The 22,395-nt window shown below is 41.5% G+C and overlaps 1 protein-coding gene across 3 annotated transcripts in view; it reads right to left on the minus strand.

The window, feature by feature from the left end:
- B3glct (beta 3-glucosyltransferase) overlaps positions 1–22,395 on the minus strand; it is a 106,211-nt gene that overhangs the window by 64,747 nt on the left and 19,069 nt on the right. For all 3 annotated transcript variants that reach the window (XM_048341553.1, XM_048341554.1, XM_048341555.1), the window contains exons 3-4: positions 16,842–16,887; positions 11,561–11,670 (exon numbers count right to left, since the gene is read on the minus strand). In XM_048341553.1, the coding sequence (XP_048197510.1) occupies positions 11,561–11,670; positions 16,842–16,887 (156 nt within the window). The remainder of the gene's footprint in view (positions 1–11,560; positions 11,671–16,841; positions 16,888–22,395) is intronic.

Here is a 22,395-nt window from a genome sequence, read left to right on the forward strand (position 1 = left end):
AAACCCCAGCTCTATTTACTTTTGCAACATGTGACCTTGAGCAAGTTCTCTAACCTAGCCTTAGCCCTGTTACCTTGTTTCCTAATGACCTATCAACAGTCCTGGGGTCAAGGGAGGTAATACATGCAAAGAACTAGACATATGGCAAACATATGACAGCTATTCACATTGTTTTTTTTTCTACAATATATTTTGGGAAATACTATGTGCCAGACATTAATCTAAGAGCACAATAAAAACTTCACAGAGCTGGGCACTGAAGACTCACACCTATAATCCTTAGGAGGCTAAGATCTGAAGACCATGGTTTAAAGCCAGCCTAGGCAGTAAAGTCCATGAGACTCTTATCTCCAATTAACCATCAAAAAGCCAAAAATAGTGGCATAGCTCAAGAGGTAGAGCACCACCCTTGAGTATAAGCCAAGAAAGAGTGTAAAGCCCTAATTTCAAGTCCTAGCACACACACACACACACACACACACACACACACACACACACACAAATGCAGGCAGAGATTCTGTCCTTTTGGGTTTCACATTCTAATGAAGGAAGCAATAAGTAAATAAACCAACAGGAGAATGTCAGGGATAAATGCTATTACAACATAAAACTAGGTAAAGGATGTCATGAATAGGTCAGTGATTACTAGAGGACCTGGAGTTCCTCTAACACACCTGCCTGAGCTGATCTGCTGCTTGGGAGACTCCAGTCTCTACTGCACAGCAGAGATAAAGGGTTTTGGAGCTCATCAGAGCTGAAATATAAGCCCAGGTCCACCATTCATCCTGTTGTCAGCATGGGCAAGTCACTTAATTTCCCTCCTTTTTCTTCTCAGCAAAGATGAGAAGAGCACTAGTAACCAGCTCAGAGCTACATAAGCTCATGCTAGAAAACAATAGGGCACAGTGAACAACAGGAGTACAGAATAAAATAATGTGAATGATATATACTAAATGCCAGCTATAATGATCCCAATTTTCAACACTGTCTCTACTCCAAATCCTGACCTCATTCCAGATTTCCCACTGGTCCCTCACTCCATCCTTCCAAACACAAGCTAAGCTTGGAGTAGTTAATCCTGTTTTCCTTCATCTGTGAATAATGTTCACTAAAACCCACAGTGTTCAGCCTGCAGCCATAAGAGTCAAGCAAACTCTAACGTTTCAAGACTCAGCTCAAACATCATAAACCTCTGATGCCAAAGACACTGAAATTTCCCTGGCCTGTGTTTTCATGGAGATAACTTTGAATGGATTCATGCAGCAATTCAACAGGTGATTCCATCAACCAGGTCCTTTCACAAGAATGGGTCTTCTTGGTGAACTCAACATAGATCCCGAACCTGGTACAGAACAGAGCAGAGTTGACAGAGAATTGTGGCCTGGAGAGGCTGCCCCAGCCGGACATTATACAACAGGCCCCACTCTCTCTGTACAGCTATATGCCCTGACTATTAATTTGGCCATTGTTTTAAGATACTGGCATCACTTTCTACAGCATTCAAGTCTTTGGGTCTATGGCTCCAGATTGAAAACTCTATACAACAGCTAAGTGCCCATGGCTGGATCACAGGGCCATCCTCTCCCATACTCATGAAGGAAAAATGCCTCCTGCCTGCCACTAGTGACAGAGCTCTAGCTCCCCCCACATTTCTAATAAAGCAGGTACTTCTAGCTTAGGGAAGGGGCCTCAAAAACAGAATGAATATTTCATTATTGCTGGTTACCCCTCACCCTAGTGTCAGTATTCTATTTCCTGTTTCACATGGAATACACTAAGTAAAGATGAAGGTCTAAAGACTTTTCTAAGAAAGCTAGTTGTAGGAAGTAGAGATATGACTCAAGTGTTAAGAGCCAGCTTTGAGCAAAAAAGCAAAGAAAGAGTACAAGACCCTGAGTTCAAGCTCCAGAACTGACGCAAAAAGAGGAGAGGAAATGGAAATGAAAGAAGGGGAGGGGAGGGAAGGGGAGCTATGAGGATAGAAGAGAAAATGTTATTTAAGTGAAAGAATATGTACAAATAATTCCATTTTTCTCCTGGGTAACTCGCTCACGACCTTGGACAAAGTAAATATCTGATATTCATTTAATTAATGAGTAAATAACTTATTTTTCAGCATCAACATAATAAAGCCTCCAGCTTAATTAAAAAAAAAAACAGTCCATTCCTAACAATTTCACTGGAAAGACAGTTAGTAAATAATTAAGCATCTTATTTGCATTCATCTCCAAAGGGACCTTCTGTGATAACATTAGAAAACTAAGGGAATAAATCACACTCATGATTCTCCAAGCTAACTTTTAATGAAGTGCCCCACACCATCTCCTCAATACAACACATTTCTAAAAATAGACAGTACAAGGCCATCCTAAGCCTTCTTCACAAAATCTACAACCAGCTTTGCCAATTCTCCCAGCTTATTTTATGAATATGAGGTTTTTTTTAAAAAATCTAATGAGCCATGGCCTGACTAACTTGTCTTCTGAAAATAGTGGTTTCCAGAACTTTCCGCGAATAAGCAAGAAGAGTAATTTACTTATAAGGTTGAATGTCTGCCAAGTTTTAAATAAGGCTTGAAGACTCCCTACAATAGAAGACAACAAAATTAGAAGTGTCTGTTCTTTTCATGGCTATAGACTCAGAGTTGGGGAGGGGGGATGGGAGGATTCTGAACAGCTAGGTCAGCTCCATTTTGCCTGCAGTAGAAGAAATCATCTAACATCTGTTTCCTCCACAAAACAAAAATCATAGCATCCTCCACTTTTATTTTGGTTTGTTTTTCTGTAGTGGCTGATGGCCTTAAAACAAACAGAACACTAAGCTGAGTACCAGTAGCTCACACCAGTCATCCTAGCTAATCAAGAGGCTGAGATCTGGGGAACACGATTCAAAACCAGCCTGGGCAACTCCAATAATCCAGCAGATTCTCTACAACCAAACACTAAATAGCTGCAAGTGGAGTTGTGATTCAAGAATATCAGCCTTGAGCAGGAAAAGTCAAGCAGAGTAAAAGGCCTTGAATTCAAGTACTAGCCGCGGCACCAAAAATTAAAACAACAACAACAAAAAAAAAAACCTCTAACTTAGCCCTGGTTGCTCATTTCTCAGTCGCAGCTTCTTTCTGCCCCTCCTTCTACAGTGGCTTCTCTCCACATCCCTACCCAAAGTGACTCCCAAGCCAACCAAGACCCCTGCCTTGTACTAAAGTTAAACATCACATCTTAACAGTCTGCCAATAATGACCTGGACCCCTGCTTACTAGAAACTACTCAAAAAAAATGAATCATACTATTTTATCCTCTCTCCTTCATTGTTTCCAATTTAATAGTATAGAAATTCCTTTGGTGAAGAGTAATGTTTTCATAATTTTTGCTCATCACAAGCTGCAGTAAATGCCCTTGGCCACTGGACCCTAGGTCCAAAAGGAAAAGAGAATGATTCTGAGATGATAGTATTTCTTTCTATCCCAATATGTATTCAAGACACTCCCCAAAACTAACTCCTGAAGAGACAGAGCTGTTTGCTCTTGTTTCACATAAAAAACAACAACAGCAACAAAAAAAGAATTTCATACAAACATCTTCTCAAGAAGGAATTTAGTTGAGTTAAATAAAACTGAAAGTCAAATTGTAATGGGCACACAGATGCTGTGTATATCACAGGCATTTAAAAACAAAATAAACTCAAGTGCCTAGTGTATTTGCAGAGCACTGCACACAGTCGCCTTCTGGGTTTTGCTTTTTGTTTGTGTACCTCTTTAAACAGTCACTTTTATGATTCCACATTACCTTTCCATCTGTACCTCAGGGAGAAAAATAAAAATCCTCAGGCAAACAAAATGGCACCTTTTCAAAGTTTGTATTCTTCTATCAACAGACTTGCATGTAGAAAGCTTGTATTAATCACCCAGCCCTCCTGTTCCTCTATCCTAATCTGACAGGATTGCTAGTTCATTACTGAATCGTGCCTTCCGACACAGATGCTGCCTCTATGGACTTGTCTCTGCTAGGCATCCCCAAAGTAGACCTTCTTGACAACTTGTGATATCACGTTCCAGCATATGCAGGTTCTTCCTCCACCTAAATTTTTCCCTCTCTTCCCTAATAGGTTTCATAGTTTTCCCTTAGCTGCTCTGGTGTCACAGGCATAATCAGCAAGATATGAATTCATATTTTTTACAAAGTAGATAGCTTTAGAATTCAAAATGGGTATTCCAATTCTCAAGATTCCCATACATAGACAACAGTGCCTAATGTAAGCCAGACGGTAGTGGCAAGGAGGCTGAGATCTGAGGATTACAGTTCAAAGCCAGCCTGGGCTGGAAAAGTGCATGAGACACCTATCTCCAATTAACCAGCAAAACACTATAAGTTGAGGTGTGGCCTAATTGTTAGAGTGCCAGCCTTGAGTGGAAAAAAGGTAAGCAAGAGCAGAAGAAGGCCCTGAGTTCAAGTCTTAGTATTGGCACCAAAAATAGTGCTTAATATAACTATACACATGCCCAATTAATATCTGTTCCATAGATACTCTGCTACGTTTATTCTTTACTTGGATTTTGTACCTAAACACAGTTATTTGTAGCATGATATTGTCACCGTCTGCCTTATAAGTAATTCAGCAAACTATGATATCCTTTCTTAATTCCTTTCTAACCCATTTTTACCACAGCATTCTAGACCAGTACTGTGCATAGAGAAAAATACTTGCTAAAGTCTGCTAATGACTATAGATTGCATTATAAGCCTTCAAACTGGAAATGACAAAATGACAACTTCCAATGACCCAGATTGTTCTAGAAACAAGGAAGCCAGTCCCACTACTCCAGCAACAACTCCAAGCACAGTATTAAATCTCACCTTGAGAGTTCATTTATTCTCTGTGTTTTATTCAACTATAATAATGAAAAATGTTTGTGTGCCTAATAACAACACATTTAAGCACCTAGAGGTAAACCAGGTTCTGGTAATGACTTGCCAAAGCAGAGCATAGCTAGAAACAGATGCATAATCACAGAACCCATTAAATGTTTGCACCTTCATGTTTTTGGCAGACTCAATAGTCAAGTGCAACCTGACAAGGGTAATGAATAAGTAAACAGCAGCTCTCGACATCTGGTACTGTAGGAGGCATGGATGTTTTGAGCTATTAGATAAATATTCCAATGATAACAATTAACTGTTGATACTTCCCTCACCAAGCAATTTTTGTGAATGCTCAGAGTGTGAAAAATCTAAGCAAAATTCAACCTGAAGGCTTCCTACTTTCCATCTCAGGTGACAAGACAGCCAAAGAGATTGTGACCACTCAAGATATGGTGCACACTGTTCCTCCTTGGCCCTGAGCCCCTTCTTGGAGAACCCACATGTCCTCTACCATGTTGAGAAGTCCTAACAGCCTCTGCCTCTTCTCCCCTATCTAAGCTTCCATGGTGGACTGGGCCCAAGAGTGGGTCAATTTCTTGAAACAAGTTCCAGTTAGATTTCAACTAAGAGGCCAACCTGACTCTCCCTCACCTCTTTTCTTCCTCTTCTCCCTCCCCTCCACTGCTTCTACAGCTCCCCCACACTGTTTGGTAAATTTCAGCATTTAATTCACAGAACTGATCTTTATTCTCAAAACTCATGCAGTTCCAAGGCATTGCCCCAACCCTTGAGAAGTGTGAGCTGTAAACAATTGTTAAGTCTCTAAAATGTTATAGTCGTGGAATAACCCAAAATGTAATCATATATATGGGATAAAAAAGCTCTATAAAGAGAAAAATGAGCCAGTATCAAATATAGTTGCAAATTATAAAAAATCTTGCTGACCATTTTAGCTGGCAAGAGACTCCGTTCATCTAAATAGAGGCTACCTAAGGCATGCGGACAACTGAGTCTTGTCAGGACATTAAATCTAAGAGCTATCATTTTCCATGCCACTACAGTTCTCAAAGTTGACTTCCATCCAAGCAAAGAATAACAAGAATAGTGTCTTATAATTAGGAGGAGGATCCTCTAATCACTTTACCCTAGATTTTATTTATTTACCATAACAGAAATTAAATGCTGGGGGTACGCTGGGGGGGCGGGGGGGGGGGGAATGCTGCTTAATGACACTTCGTAATTACAACTTTTAATGTAAAAACAATACTGCCACCTAGTGTCAGTTCAAGTCCCCTAATTCAACAGGTTGTCTAAGCTGTAAATTGCAAATGTACCTATCTGCAAATCTAAATGTAAATAAAAGACATTAAAATTTTAAAAATTAACTATAAGCATACTAAAACTAAGTAGAGATATAAAATAAAGTACCACAAAAATGAAATACTTGTAAAAACAAAACTGTTCCCTATGCTGTAAGAGCTATGAAAAACACATCAATGGAAATATAGTTTCTAATAGTGGGGGTCATTCTTCATGCAGGGGCAGGGGAGCAAGGTATGAGTATTTAAAGCGATGCAGGAGACAGTTTCTGCCTCTCTCTGGTAACTAAGGGTAGGACAGAAACACAGCAGGACAAAGTTCACCATATAGCAGTGATTCCTCTTTAGCCTTTTCTTAAAAAGATACTTAGAATATTTTGACATATGCTACCACAAAGGGGGTCCCTGAAGACATGATTAAGCCAGATGTAGCAGTCACAAAAGGAGCCTTGAGCAATCAGACTGAATGTACAATGGTGGTTGCTGCAGGGTGTTGGGGATAAGAAGCTAGTGTTTAATGGGTTGAGACTTACTATTTTATCAGGATGAGAAAGTGCTAGAGATACGTTGTCAATATGATATGCTTAATACTAATGAGAAGTGCACTTAATAAGTTTTGTTTTGTTTGTTGTTTTGTTTTAGTACCCATACTGGGGCTTGAACTTAGGGCCTGTCCCTTAGCTTTTTCTCTCATGGCTAGTGCTCTACCCTTTGAGACACATATCCACTTCTGTTTTTTTGGTGATTACCTTGAGATAAGAGTCTCATGGACTTTTCCTCCCTTGGCTGGCTTTGAACTGCAATCCTCAGACTTCAGTCTCCTGAGTAGCTAGGATCAAAGACATGAGCTACCAGCACTTGGCTTAAGATGTTAAGTACTATGGTAGATATGTTTAACCCCAATAAAAAAAAATCAAACTTAAAAAACAAACGACAGTAACAGAAACCAGCTACCCCAAATCCCCCAGTATGAGGCTCACTGAGGTGGGTACAGGACAGAAATGGCAGGAGAGGGCCCCTCAGGACCTCTCTCAGGGTTCTGAAGAGCAGCCCAGAACAGACCACAATGAGTAATGCTGTTCCTGGTGCTTCTGGCATCACAAGCCACCCTCCTTTCTTCTACACTTCTCCATCTAATCCACAGACTCATCAGAGGGCTTCCTTGGCTCCCGGCCTCCAGTCATCTCAGGAAACAGCACTGTCGATCTCTGGGTCACTATCCATGTGCTTCTAATATTCGGATGCCTGCTCTTTCCAAACCTTCCTCCTGAGCTTCAAACAAGCCTCCAGCGGCTGATATGGCCACACAGGTAAAACTTGGAAGAGTCTATTGTCAGCTGTGCTGTGAATGTCCGCAGCCTCACCTGGAGACATCACCTAAGTCTCTCAACTGAGGACCTTCCTGCTTTATCCTGCATCAAAATCATGGCATTCCAGCCTCACACCCCCTCCACGCCTCTCCTGGCCTTATCCAGGGCTTCTCCACAGCTAATGGGGAACGCCCAGCATTGTCTGCCTCTTATCAGAACAGCTATCCATATATCACACCCCTAGCCAGAAGTGAGGGCCCTAGCCCCCGGCTTGATGTTGTCCTCTCACAGCCAATGGGGGCTGATTCTAAAATGTCAGTCTCAGCAGCCCTGTCTAGCAATAAGCTTCAAACAGGGGCCAGTGAGTGGTCATACCTGCATGTACTTCAGGGTCCAGAGCTGCCAAAACATCTGGTACATCAATGAGATAACTGTTGATAATTGTCAGCATGCCCTCTGAGAAGCTAGAAGCAAGCCCTGGTTTCCCAGAGGACATGCACTTCCTCTGTAACTCTGTCCCCACATACCTCTCCATGATGCCTGGCTTCGTACAAGCCCCTGCCTCTCACCTGGCTGCCAAAACCCACCATCCTTCTCCCTAGAATGATCTTCCTTCCACCAGTCCTCAACCTAACAAGCGCCCAGTAGGCAGAAATCCCTCCCTCAGCCTTGGGCTCCACTCCACCTCTGTACTCTCACCAGTCTTTCAAGTTGCCTCTTGACAGGCCTGCCCCCCCTATTCCTTTTCATATTATATTGCCTCTCCTTTCTTAGGCTATGTCTTGCTGATCTTTGCATGTCCAATATTACCCATAGTACGTATGTAAATATTCCATGATGGATGCATGAATGAATGAATGAATGAATGAGAGGCTCAGATACATTCTTCTACACACTAGATGAGTCCTTGATGTGAAAACAAAACCCTGACTAGGCAGAGACATCAGTTTGTTTCCCCCCAAGGTCAACCCTTCACATGGATTTTCCTACTAGTTATTAGAACCTATTGAGCTCTGGCTAGACCCAAGGCCACCCCAGTACACATTACATTTCAGTTACAATTACATGAGATGTGTCCACATGATTGTGTTCTGGATAAAGGCACATAAAAGACGTGACATACACAACTTCAAGGTCACAACCTAACAATAAAGCTTCTTGCATTCTATACTCTACAGCACAGGTGAGATACCCCATCTATACAAGAAGCTGGAGCAGAACTACCTAGCCCTTGCCCAGCCACCAACTGGATGCTGTATGAAAGGACATAAACTTTACTTTATCCTTGAGCTCTTAATAAGTTGTCTGTGTTAAAGCAGCCAAGTGAATTGTTTGGTTCTTTTCCATACTGTCTCTCAAAGATTCATTTAATCATGAGATCATATTTCCCTAGTGTTGATCCTCATACATTACTTCTCTATGTTTTTCCCCCCCTTAAACTGTGGTTTCACTGAGAGAAGGAAATAGCTGCTATATTTAATAGGGTAAGAACTGGCTATTATCAATTTAAGAATCAACAAAAATACAGCACGTAAAATAATTTACTTCAATTTTCATTTTGTTAAATGTCTTGGATCCAAATGTGCTATGATGAATACCATTATGTTTCTGGTACTATGGAAACAGAAGAATCACCTGCCTTCAGAGAATTTAGGATAAAATCCAGCATGTACATAGGCACACATGCACGCACGTGTGTGTGTGTGTGTGTGTGTGTGTGTGTGTGTGTGTGCTGTGTGCTGTGTAAGAGAAACAAAAGAGACTTGTTCTGAGTATTTGTGGGTCATGCCTGTAATCTTAACTACTCCAGAGGTAGGGATCTAAAGATCATGGTTCAAAGCCAGCTTAGGCAGGAAAGTATGCAAGATTCTTATTTCCAGTTAACCACCAAAAAGCTAGAAGTGGAGCTATGGCTTAAGTGGTACAGCACCAATCTTGATCACAATCAATGCTAAAGGAGAGAGCCCTGGTCCTGAGTACCAGGAAAACAAAAACAAAAACAGATGAAATATAGTAACCCTTAAAATGTCAAATCTTACAAATCACTAAAGCTGCTTATTTCCATTGATACTCCGGACCCTTTATTTTCCAACCCCTGCCAGAGAAAAGAAAACTATCTATCAAATACCCCCAACTCTTGTCAAAAAATTCTCTCCTAGCCAGATGTCAGTGGCTCACATCCGTAATCATAGCAGCTCAGGAGGCTGAAATCTAAGGGTCATAGTTCAAAGCCAGCCTGGGCAGGAAAGCTTGTGAGACTCTTATCTCCAATTAACTACTAACACATGACTCAAAGTGGTAGAGCTCTAGCCTTGATCACAAAGCTCAGGGACAGTGCCCAGGCCCTGAGTTCAAGCACCAACACACACACACACACACACACACACACACACACACACACAGAGTTATCTCCCAAAAAGAAATGAGAGACAAAATTTATCTAAAGATAAGCTATCTGTCTCAAATGCTATAGAATTTAGTGCAGAATTCAGGAAGGAAGTTTATTAAGTTGGCTAAACAAAGCACCAATAGTACTTGTGGTCTCCAGTTACCCCAAAGCAACTGTGATTTGAAAATACTTATTGAAATATTCCATAAATAAATAACTAATGTAAAATGTGCACTATTCTAAATGGTATGGAATCCTGTGCTGTCTCTCTCTGTCCTGTCCTGAGTACATGCTAACTCACTCATGAAGTCACATCATATAACCCACATCAATATCCAACATCCTTAATGGAGCAAGTGTTGTGGACCTACGGGGCTTGTGTTCAAGTAGCCCTTACTTGACTAACAATGGCCCCCAAACACCGTAAGTGGTAGGTAGGGCAGCTAATTTTACTACAAAACATGATATAATTAGTCATTGTTATGAATCTTATTCACAATTTATAACTTAAATATTATCTTAAATAGGTATATATAGGAAGAACATAGTGTATAAAATTCAGTGCTAGCTGCAGTTTCAGATACCTACTGAAGAAGTTCCAAACATATCCCCTGAAAACAGAGGGGATGCTTAACAACAAAATAGATCCTGCCTGGGCATGGTAGCTCACACCTAAGTCCCAACTCAGAAGGCTGAGGCAAAGGATCTTGAGTTCAAGACCAGCCTAGGCTACATAATGAGACCCTGCCTCAAATAAAGAAAAAAGAAGAGAGACTACAGAGGGGAGGAGGGTCTAGAGAAGGGAGAAAAGATGGGGGTGGAGGGGAGAGAGGAGGGGAAAAGAAGAGTGGAAAAAAGAGGGGAGGAGAGGGAAGAGTGAAAGAGGGGAAGAGAGGGGGGAAGGGAGGGAGGAGGAAGAGAGACAAGGAAGTGGATCTTCCTTCACCTCAAGCCTAAAGCGTTATTCAGACCCACTTCAGATGTAGCTCATGTCCTATTTTAAGCATCATTAAAATGTACCTGTATGCATAGATTATTTTTCTATACAATCCTTCTGGGACATTACATTATAAATCAAATCCTAAATTAAAGTAATGACATCCAATTAAAAAACAGATTAAATAACTCATAGAGGAAGCATTGCACAGTAAGATGGATGAAAATGTTATTTCAACATAAAAATTGTCTTAGAACTTGCTACCAAAATTTTGATCATTAATTACTTGTGCTATTTTAAGCTTTTTCTTTAAAAAGTTATTTCTTCCACTTTAATATTTTTGAGACAGAAAAGCTCTATGAAGACTAGGATGGCCTTGAACTCCAAATCCTCTTAGTCTCCCAAGTGCTATGATTACAGGCCTGTGTCACCAAATCTGGTTCTTCTACTTCTTTTTATCAGATTTTATAACAAAGCCATCACAGTTCTACACAAGTACATAATCCTCTTAAATTAAAAACATAAACACATACACAGATACAATAATTTAGAAAATAAGGCTTTGAACATCAAGAATTAACCAGAGCATTTTGAACCATAAATAGTCTACATTAAGCAAGAAAAATCAATCAGAAGAGTTATTCTCAGCTAAATAAAACTGATTTCCTACAAACATGGTCTAGAAAACAGAAATGGATCACAAAATACATAATCAGCAGATACCCCAGGCCATTTCTACATACCTGTGTGAGATTGGCAGCCTGCTTTAAGATACTTTTTCTCAATTTCTCTGCTCTTGTTGCATGAAAAGAATTACTTTGACTCTGGATGACAAACACAATATCTTTTAAATCTAAAAAAAAAAAGTTATCAGTTTTTAATGATGATTGAAGTTGAACATAATGGGAGGGGGAGGGCAGGAAACAGTTATAAGGCAAGCCTGCAGCCAATCAACTTTCGAGGAGAAATTTACTTAGACATAATGTTGGAGACACAGTCATCTATCTCTCTTCTCTGATTTCTGGAAAGTCTTCCCAGAAGTAAGGCAGGAAGTGAGTATGCTGTGACTGAGTTCCTACATCTACAAAAAGCCATGTGCCAAAGCAGAGAAAGGTCTAGAACACTGAGCTCCCAAAGTGGTGGGAAATCCCCAGCTTCTCAGCCATCTTCTAACAATTCCTACAAATAATCCTACACTGTGCTGTTATGGGGTAAATTGTGCCTCCCCACCCCACCCCCCAAAAAAGAAATTCACGTATTAAAGCTCTAGAGAATTGTTGGTACTTTTGTATGTGATTTTATTTTGAAAGTGGGCCATGACATAGGCCCAAATTGCTAAGTTAAAATGAGATTATGACCTTGGGTCTTAATACAGGATGGCCAGTGTACATATAAAAAGGAAAAACTGAGGCATGAAGAGGGAAGACAATGTGAAAACACAGGGAGAAGGTCTGATTCTCCCTCAGAGCTCTCAGAAGGAGCAAGCCCCAAAGTTACTGGAGTATTATCTCCAGGAAACCGGCAGCAACAATTCCACAGCAGCAAGCCCCTGGCCAAAAGTGCTGCACAAAACCTGTCAGTAACAAAGGCTAGAAGTCTCTACCAGCCTACAAATGTACTTTAAGACAGCCAGCTTTTTACACCGGCCAGCAGGAAAGAAACCCTGTGGTATGTCTTGCTCTGTCTGCTGGAAAACAAAAAAATTAAAAGCGGAGATCTAGCCATCAGAGGCAAGTTGGTTTTTTCTTAGCATTATATCTATGGGATTCATCTACAGTATCTGGATTCATTCATGTAATACTAGTTCATTTTTCAGGTGACATAGTGGAGAAGTGCATTAGACCCTCTCAAACTCTGAACTGGTAATAAAGAAACAAGAAGAGCTCAGGTCACAGCACCCATCCACCTAACAACAGTGCAAGCAGGGCAGAAAGTACCTGTTGCATGCAGTGTGGGCTCCAGTCATGTTTACTACAGACTCATCCCCCCACCACACTTTAGCCCAGGGACACTCGCTTGATCTTCATCATATTTCACTCTACTTGGTTGTTTGTATGCTTGGTTCTATAATTCCACTCATTTACTGACTCACTCAAATATGCATACAACAGGCAGCACCACAGTGAGCCATCTCAATCCTAAAAATAACCTGAAATGCTCTTTGGTTAAAACTCAATAAAAAATTTAAGAGGAAACACTGAGCAATCTACTGTATATGACCTAATTCCTCTCCTTTAGGACTCTCTATATAAATGAGAACACTCTGTATAGCCACCTGTATTTTAAATTGGCTTCTTGGCCACAGATAAAGCTTAAAAGGGTGTCTTGTGGTCCAGTTGAAATGCTATCTTTGATCTAATATCTAAAACATTCATATAAACAGACTTATCAAAAGAGGAATTATAAAGATTTCTTTCTGTGAAGAATGGAGTAAATATCCTCTGGGGGGGGGGGGGTCAGATTTCGCAAAGTTGAAGATATACATTCCCAGTAACCTATAAACTTAATTCCTATTGACTAATCAGAAACATGAATCAGAACACCATACAGCAAATTGACCAGCATGTGCCAATTAACCACTACATGGAAAAAGTAACTAGAACTACATGAACAGACCCAGATACAGTTGATAAATCCCAAAGATATAAGGCTAAGACAAAAGTGAGGTGTGAAAAATAACCACAGAAATCAAAAGTTTGCAACAAATATCAGCAGAAATCTAACTGAGACTCATCTCTGAAGACACACTTATCTCCAATAAACGAGCATAAAGCCTGAAGTGGAGCTGTGGCTCAAGTGGTAGATCATCAGCCTTGAATTAGAAAAAGCTACGGGTAAGTACATAGGCTCTGAGTTCAAGCCCCAGTACTGGCTCAAAAAAACAAAAACAAAAACAAAACAGAATCACAGATCATTTACATGTTCTTCAGGCCTAATCCAGCCTAGCAGGTTACTATAGTTCGGTGCTGGAAACAGCCTGCATGTTTAAATTCCTGCTCTTCATATACGCACCAAGAAAACTTCCTGGCACACAGCCAATCCATCCCTCAGATGAATCATATTCCACCTGAATCCATATCCAGAATGTCACTCAGCTGCCATGGTCTCTTGATACTGCTGCCCTGCACCTTAGGCTCCTTCCTGTAGCCCAATGGACAGAGAGAAGTAACACAGCTCTACTCTTTGCTTCCACACAGGCCTAAACTCGCTGCAATTTGCCTTCAGCAAACACTGTCACAACTCAGGACAGAGAGTGGTTTCTACTCCAGGAATGAGTCACACACTAAGTGCTTGACATTAACACTCACTGAAATAGCCCACAAAGGAGAGATGGAAAGCACTGGTGTGGGACTATGGTCATCAGTGGAAGGCAACAGAATTGAGGAGAAAATTAGAAAAGGATGTCTAGAAGAGAAATGATTCCTCCTTAAAGATTAAAACAAACAAACAAACCAGCCAGACACACCAGTATCTCATGCCTATAATTCTAGCTACTCAGGAGGTTGAGATCTAAGAATCAAAGGCATCCCAGAAAGACTTACCGGAGACTTAGCGCTAACTAACCAGTAAAAAGCCAAAGGTGAAGATATAGTTCAAGTGGTAGAGGACTGGCCTTAAGTGAAAAAGTTAAGGGACAATGCCCAGGCCCTCAGTTCAAGCCCCTAGTACCAGCACAAAGACAAAATGGGAAAAGAAATCAAAACAAAACAATTCCGTCTCCTTGGTGGCTGAGCAGCTATGAGGCGACACCCTCCTGTAATGCTAATCCTGATCATAAATAACCTAGAAGGGATTCCATTGTGCTGGTGTGCTGGTGTGCTGCTGAGAAATCAATACAAGTCCTTCTGATAAAGGGTGAAGAATAAGCAGCCCTCTGATATATAGCTAAAGCATAGAGATGCACAGACACACACAGGAAGAGTGCTCTCATTCTGTCCACCTTGCTGAGAGTAATTGTACACTACTGTACACTACTGAGTCCATTGATTAGGCAATGAGCTCAAGAAGGAAAAAAAAAAAAAAAAAAGAAAGGCTGTAGCCAGGTCCTGAGCCCTTTGAGCTCCCAGCTGCAGTACCAATTCCTCTGGTGACATGGCAACTATGACTACGAGGCTCTTTAGTAGCCTCTTGGTCCTGCAGGGCCATATGAAGATCTGGGTTCCTTTCCAGATGAACTGATACTAAGTTAGGTAGCACCAAATCTTGCATGCGTAATTGTAAGAACAGAAATTTCCTTCTCCAAGGGCACTTCCTCTGGGTAGATTTAAGCCCACATTCCAGACTCTGGTCATTAGTTCAGTTAATAACCATGTGCTACAAGGAGACCCATCAGCCACCATAAAATTAAGAAACAAACACCACCCAAACCACAAAGCAGAAGGAGAAGCAAAGCCCCACAGCAGGTGTTGTAATAGGAAGAAGTAATGAACACATGTGGCTCCTGGAATGCCGCTGCTTTCAGAGCCTACAAGCCCATGTGGGGGATGCACCCCCCCAGTACAGGCCATCTCCCCTTCTAAGGGTGGATTAAGAGGGCTCTCTTGGATGTTTGCTTCTCCCTCTCAACCAAAGCTCACCCTGAGAAAGATCATATCTGTGGGGGGAGACTCCCCCTACCCGGAAGTGTGGTGTCCACTCCAGAGGTCCCAGATGAACTGGATGGCAATGACCTGAGAGCAAGATAAGTGTCTGCAGGCCCAAGAGGGTGGAGGCCAGTTCCAGGCAGTGGCCTGAGCAAATGTCATGGTGTTATCCAACTAAATGTGTGCCTATGGTTTGAGTGGGTTCCCCCAAAGACTCTTGTGTTGGAGGCTAGGTCCTCAAAAGAGATTAATGTAATTCTCATGAGAAGCCAATTAGTTTCTTTTGGTTTTTTTTGCCAGTCCTGGGGCTTGGATTAAGAGCCTGAGCACTGACCCTGGCTTCTTTTTGCTCAATGCTAGCACTCTACCACTTGAGCCACAGCGCCACTTCTGGCTTTTTCTATATACGTGGTGCTGAGGAATTAAACCCAGGGCTTCAAGTATACAAGGTAAGCACTCTACCACTAGGCCATATTCCCAGCCTGGAGAACCCAGTTAGTTTCTGCAAGACTTAAGTCCTCCAGTGCTAAATCTCTGACTTCTTGTCTTACCCTGTGATAATCTCTCTAATATACTGTCTGCCTGTCTGTCTCTGTCTGTCTCTGTCTCTGTCTCTCCCTCTCTCTCTCTCACTCACACACACACACACACACACGCACGCACGCACACGTTCCCACCATGGCACTATCTGCCATGATGTGATACAGTCAAGAAGGTCAAACAGAGGTCACCAGAGGTCAAACAGATAGAGCCTCTTGTTCTTTAACTTTCAGGCCCCAAAAACTGTGAGCTAAATAAACCTCTTTTCTTTAGAATCATCCAGCCTCAGGTATTTTTGTCATAGTAACAGAAAGTAGACATACAGAGCCCCTAATAACAAGGACCAAGTCTTATCCATCTCTTCATCCTCACAAGTATCTGCCTGGCATGGTATATCACCCTTATTGAAAGATCAATAAATGATTACTGTAGGAATTAAATACAACAAATCAACGGCTACTTCTAACACATATCACATTCTAATGAAGCCAGACCAGGGGAAAAAGACTATTATGATCTGGCTCAAAAAAGGAAACATCAATCTGGGCACTGGTATCTCATGCCTGTAATCCTAGCTATCTAGGAGGTTGAGATCTAAGAATCAAACTTCAAAGCCAACCCAGGCTAGAAAGTCTATGAGCCTCTTATCTCCAATTAGTTACCAAAAAGCCAGACGCAGAGCTGTAGCTCAAGTGATATAGCGGTAGCCTTCAGCAAAAAACTAAGAAACAGAGCCCAGGCCCTGAGTTCAAGCCCCATGACTTGCACAAAAATCAATCAAAACAGCAGGGCTGGAGACAAGATTCAGTGGTAGAGCACCAGCGATGCAAGTATGAGATTCAAAATTCAATTCCCAGATTGTGGATTAATAATAATGATGATGATAATAATACATACTTACCTATGCCATTTTTCCTTTTCATTTCACTATTACTTTTCTCCAAATCCTGTATTTGAAATAAAAAAGATAAAGATAAGTCTCATCACATAACAGAGCTAGCAATACAGCTAAGTATATATGCTATGTATTCACAGTTGGAGAGAAGACTTGAAAATGGCCAACTTGGGAAAGCTTCCCTAAAAGAATGAGACCTAAATGGGAGAGGGGAGGCAGCAATTATATACTTGTACATTGTATCAGAAACTCAAAGATGGGGCTGCATCCTTCTTACCTGAATCTTGGACCAGTCACTTAACAGAGCTTGAAGCTCACTCCTCCTATGTATGCTCTTGGGTTCTGAAAACCCTGACAACCCCCAAACATTGCAAACATGGAGTCTCAATGCTGGAAGGTTTTACTTATGAGGAGGTGGTCTCTGAGTTACTGTGTGCCGTAGTAACTAAGAATGAATCAATCACAGTAATTCAGTTGCCTCTTGGGCTCAGATACACTGTCACCCAGGAGGCTAGCACCATGATCTCCCCTTCCTGGGAAGCAGCCCTGGGAGCTTGCACAGGGACATGGAGCACAGCTGATGGTAGCTGCTGTGATCTGAATGCATGCGCTGAACAGCATGTACTGAAAACATTAACCCCAATTCTATAGCACTAAAAGGTAAAAATTTTGATGTGACTGCTCTGCTGTAATGACTTGCACTCAACGTTGTTATAGAGGGAGTGGGTTCATGATCAAAAGAGTGAATTTGTTATAAAGTTCACCTAGGCAGGATGGCACAAAGAGAGAGGGGGAAGGAAGGAAGGAGGGAGGTAGAAGGGAAGGGAGGGAGGGAGGGAAATTAGGAAGGAAAATGAAGAACTCTCAGTTCCTTATAAATCATTTCTGCAATTCTATTATAGTAACACACTTGGTCACTAGAGCTCATGAGCAAAGAAAAGCTCCTGAAGCTGCCCAACTCCAGTCATAGAAATCTAGGTGTGGGTACAGAAATATCTGATTTTGGACCTGCATAATTCTGGGGTAAATTGTAAAAGATGTTCTGGCAAAGTTCAATACATCAGCAACTAAACCTACCATGTTCATGATCTCCCACACTAGGATAGAGCTGTCTAATTTCCTTCTTGCATTTCAACAGCCACATGCTACAATTATGCCAATTGGATGCAGGCAAATATATGTTAATTTCCTTCACAGACAATAATAAGGAATGCAGTTGGAAGGCTTTACCAATAAAATTGGGAGCAGCTTGAAAGTCAAGATGTAGCCACAAAGAGATGTGTTCTCTAGGAATGACAAAGGGACAGGGAAAAAAGAGCTAGACACAGGAAGGTGGTACCTCAGTGGCATCTTATAAAATAACTGTCTCATTATTAGAATTGCCACTGAGCTAGGCTCACACCAGTAATACTAAAGATCATGGTTCAAAGACAGCCCAGGCAGCAGAGTCAGTCTGCTCTCCAATTAACCACCAAAAGGTAGAAACTGATGTATGATTCAAATAGTAGAGCACTACTCAAGCAAACATCCAAAGGAGGCCTTGAGTTCAAACCCCAGTTCAAGCCATAGTATTGGCACCAAAAAAAAAAAAAAAAGGAAAAGACATGCCACCAAGTAGTGGAGAACCTATAGCCAGATGTGCTGACTTATTACAGCTAAGGACCAAATGATATTTCACTTAATCCAGATAAAGCAAGCAAGTCTCAGAGGAACCCCACTAAAACTGGCTACATAGCTCAATCTACTTCTCTAAATGTACTGAGCCCAAACCAGGTTATCACAATAAGGTGGCATGAGTGGACTAAGTCATCTATACATTATGTGCCACTCTTGTCTGGGTACATGGCACACCCTTCTCCCACATTTAGCTACTGCCTGTCCCTTAGTCAAACTGCTTTCTTCTTCTCAGGAGATTCAGCTGCCAACCAAAGCTCAAAGAAAATTAGAACAAAAATCTACACTAGGGGCCAGGTGAAGTGGCTCATACCTGTAATCCTAGCTGCTGAAGAGACAGAGATCAAGAAGACCTCAAGTTCAGGCTGGTGCAAATACAAGATACCACCTCAACCAATAAAGGCTGGGTACGTCCCAGCTATGTAGGAAGCATAAATAGGAGAATCGTGATATAGTCTGGTTTGGGGCATGAGTGTGAGACCCCATTCAAAAAATAACTAAGCAAAATAAGAGGAAGGACATGGCTCAAGTGACAGAGCACAAGGATCTGAGTTCAAATCCTAGTCCAGCCAATTTATTTTTTCACATGAGGAAAAAATAAACTTCACTAGACCCAGCACTTCCTTTCATAAAAAGGTAATCTCCAAAAATTAAAAGCATGTCCCAGGGCCCATCAGTCACTAGCCATAAAACCAATACAAATACTCATATCCTCCAAGTTTTTTTGCAATGTTCCTTCCCGATAATATAGGCTACCCTCCATCTAGCTTTCCCAAAGGTGGGTGTTCTGCACAAGTGAACTTACGATCAGGAGAAAGTAACATCTGATGCAACAAGAATGCCTTCCTCAACAAGCTGAAAGATTTTAAAAAACCACAAAAAACTACCAGGCACTCACCACGATTCCATGGAAATCAAAGCAAACCAGCCACGACCATGTATCATTCTAGTTGTTAGGAAGCACTAAAGCTCAGACTGGCTAACACAATAGCTAGAAAAATGCTTAGCTATTTCAAATAACTCAATTTGTAAATAAATAAATAAACTAAAATATCCAACGAGAAGATGAATTAGGTAAATTGATATGGAACCAAAATGGTCTTGAGTAATTTCATCTTTTAGAAAGAAATTGAGACTAAATGAAAGACTAGAAGGAATATTTCTTTTTTCTTTTTTTCTTTTTTTGTCAGTCCTGGGGCTTGAACTCAGGGCCTGAGCACTGTCCCTTGCTTCTTTTTTCTCAAGGCTAGTACTCTGCCAACTTGAGGCCTTTTCTCTATATATGGTGCTGAGGAATCAAACCTAGGGCTTCATGTGTACGAGGCAAGCACTCTTGCCACTAGGTCAGCCCCCAGATGGAACATTTCTAACCATGTTTTCACTTCCCCAGTGCCTAGGATTGGCTCTTTCTAAGAAGACAGAAACACACAGTCTGTTTTATTGTCTCTACTGCCATGCTTCTTACACAGACTATCAACATTAACTAAAATGCTCACTGGTAAGGTTGTTTAAATCAATTGATTTGCTATGCACGTAGGAAAGAGATCTGTTGTGAATGTAGCTACCCACAGGGAGCTCTGCCCACAGGAAAAGACACAGCCAAGTCACTTATCACATGGTTTTTGTTTGTCTGTTTTTGTGCCAGTACTGGGGACTGAACTCAAGGCCTCTGGCTCTCACTTGGCTTTTAAACTCAAGGCTGGTGTTGTACCACTCAAGCCACACTTCCACTCTCAGTTTGGGGCTGGTTATTTGGAGATGAGAGTCTCACAGATTTTCTGTCCAAGATGGCTTGGAACCTCAATCTTCAGGTCTCAGCTTCCTGAGAAGCTAGAATGACAGGCATGAGTTAACAACCTTCATTTCTTAGGCAAAGAGAGATCTGAAGACTTGCAATACACATATCTAATGCTTTGTTTGCAAGTTCTTCATTAAAAAAAAAGAACAGAACTCCCTCAGAAGAATTTGATGTGAAATCTCAGACAAGGAAAGAAGCAGAATTCCCTATCACTACCACCACCTTCTCAATTCAAAATACATTGATCCAGGGGCTGGGAATATGGTCTAGTGGTAAAGTGCTTGCCTTGTATACATGAAGCCCTGGGTTCGAGTCCTCAGCACCACATATATAGAAAAGGCCAGAAGTGGCACTGTGGCTCAAGTGGTAGAGTGCTAGCCTTGAGCAAAAAGAAGCCAGGGACAGTGCTCAGGCCCTGAGTTCAAGCCCCAGGACTGGCAAAAAACAAAACAACAACAAAATACACTGATCCAGATGTGTTTTCCTCTGTACACTCAGCTGTAAACTAGTCTTGCATTCTTATTCTGACCCTGGAACTTATTAACTCAGGCCTCGATTTCTCCCCTATAAAATAGAGAACAGAGCCAGGCACTGATGGCTCATGCCTGTATTTCTAGCTACGCAGGAAGCTGAGACACGAGCATCACAGTTAGAAGCCAGCCTGGGCAGGAAAGTCTGTGAAACTCTAATCTCCAATAAACTACCCAAAAAAAGCTGGAAGTGGCATTGTGGTTCAAGTGGTAGAACATTAGGCTTGCTCAAATAAAAGCTCAGGGACAGAGTCCCTGCCCTGACTTCAAGCCCCAGGACCAGCAAGAGAGAGACAGAGAGAGACAAAGAGAGACAGAGAGACAGAGAGATGGAGAATATAAAGCTGGGTACTGGTGGCTCATACCTGTAATCCTAGCTACACAAGAGGCTGCGATATGAGGATCATGGTTCAAAGGTTCAAAGCCAGCCCTGGCAGGAAAGTCCATGAGACTTATCCCCAATTAACCATGAAAAAGCTAGAAGTGGAGTAGTAGCTCAAAGTAGTAGAGTGTCAGCCTTGAGCAAAAAAGCTCAGGGACAGCACCCAGGCCTTAATTTCAAGCCCCAGGACCAGTGCAAAAGGAAGGGCGGGAGGGAGGAAGGGAAGGAGGGAGGGAGGGAGGGAGGGAGGGAGGGAGGGAGGGAGGGAGGGAGGGAGGGAGGGAAAAAGAGAGATTAACATTACAAGAGCTATTATGTGAAAAAAGGAATGAGATAATAAAGTGCTAAGCCCCTGGCCTGCATAAAGTAAATGCTATTATCAGCTCCTGTTTTTCTTAACATCATCAACATCAACCATGACCTCATAATAAGTCAACTACCACCATACAAGAAATTGGTAAAAACTCTTACATTTTATTAGTTTGATTCCTGTCACTGTTTATAAAACCACTTGAAAGGCTAATAAGACATTTCTTATGTTTGAGCAAACAATTAGAACATAGCACTAAGTTGTTACCACATACATACTCATGTGTACATGTACACACACACACACACACACACACACACACACACACACACAGATTTCTTCAAACCAGCCCTTTGATGCAGGTCCTAGTAAATCATCTTTTGCAGGAGTAGCTGAGGGCCTCAGCGGGATGCTCAGTGTGAGGACAGAACTATTACAGTAATCCCAGTGTCCAGCACTAGCATGTCACCCAGGAAGCAATAATGGTCACCACAAGATAGAAGGCAGATAATGCTTCCGTCAACTCTGCTGTGGTAACAAAGCAATCATAACTAAAAATTAATGTCGTCCTGTTCAGAGCCTCTAATTCTCTCTCCAGGCTCAACTACAGATTTTGACAACATGGGACAAAATGGTTCTTCTCCAACTCTGAGTCACAGGTTTATACTTGTATGGTAGGTGTGCTATGTCTGTCATCTGCTTCTCAGTATAGGATTGACTCACCTTTGGGCTGTGGGTCTCTCATCTGCATAGTAAGTGCAATCAATGGCATTTTTCAAGTATATTAATCCCTGTGCCTAAAATATGATACATGATATAGAACTTGCCTCATTTATCTCTATTTCTATTTATTTAGGTCTAAAAGC

This window comes from Perognathus longimembris, chromosome 3 (assembly GCF_023159225.1).
Source record: "Perognathus longimembris pacificus isolate PPM17 chromosome 3, ASM2315922v1, whole genome shotgun sequence".
Taxonomy (NCBI): Eukaryota; Metazoa; Chordata; class Mammalia; order Rodentia; family Heteromyidae; genus Perognathus; species Perognathus longimembris.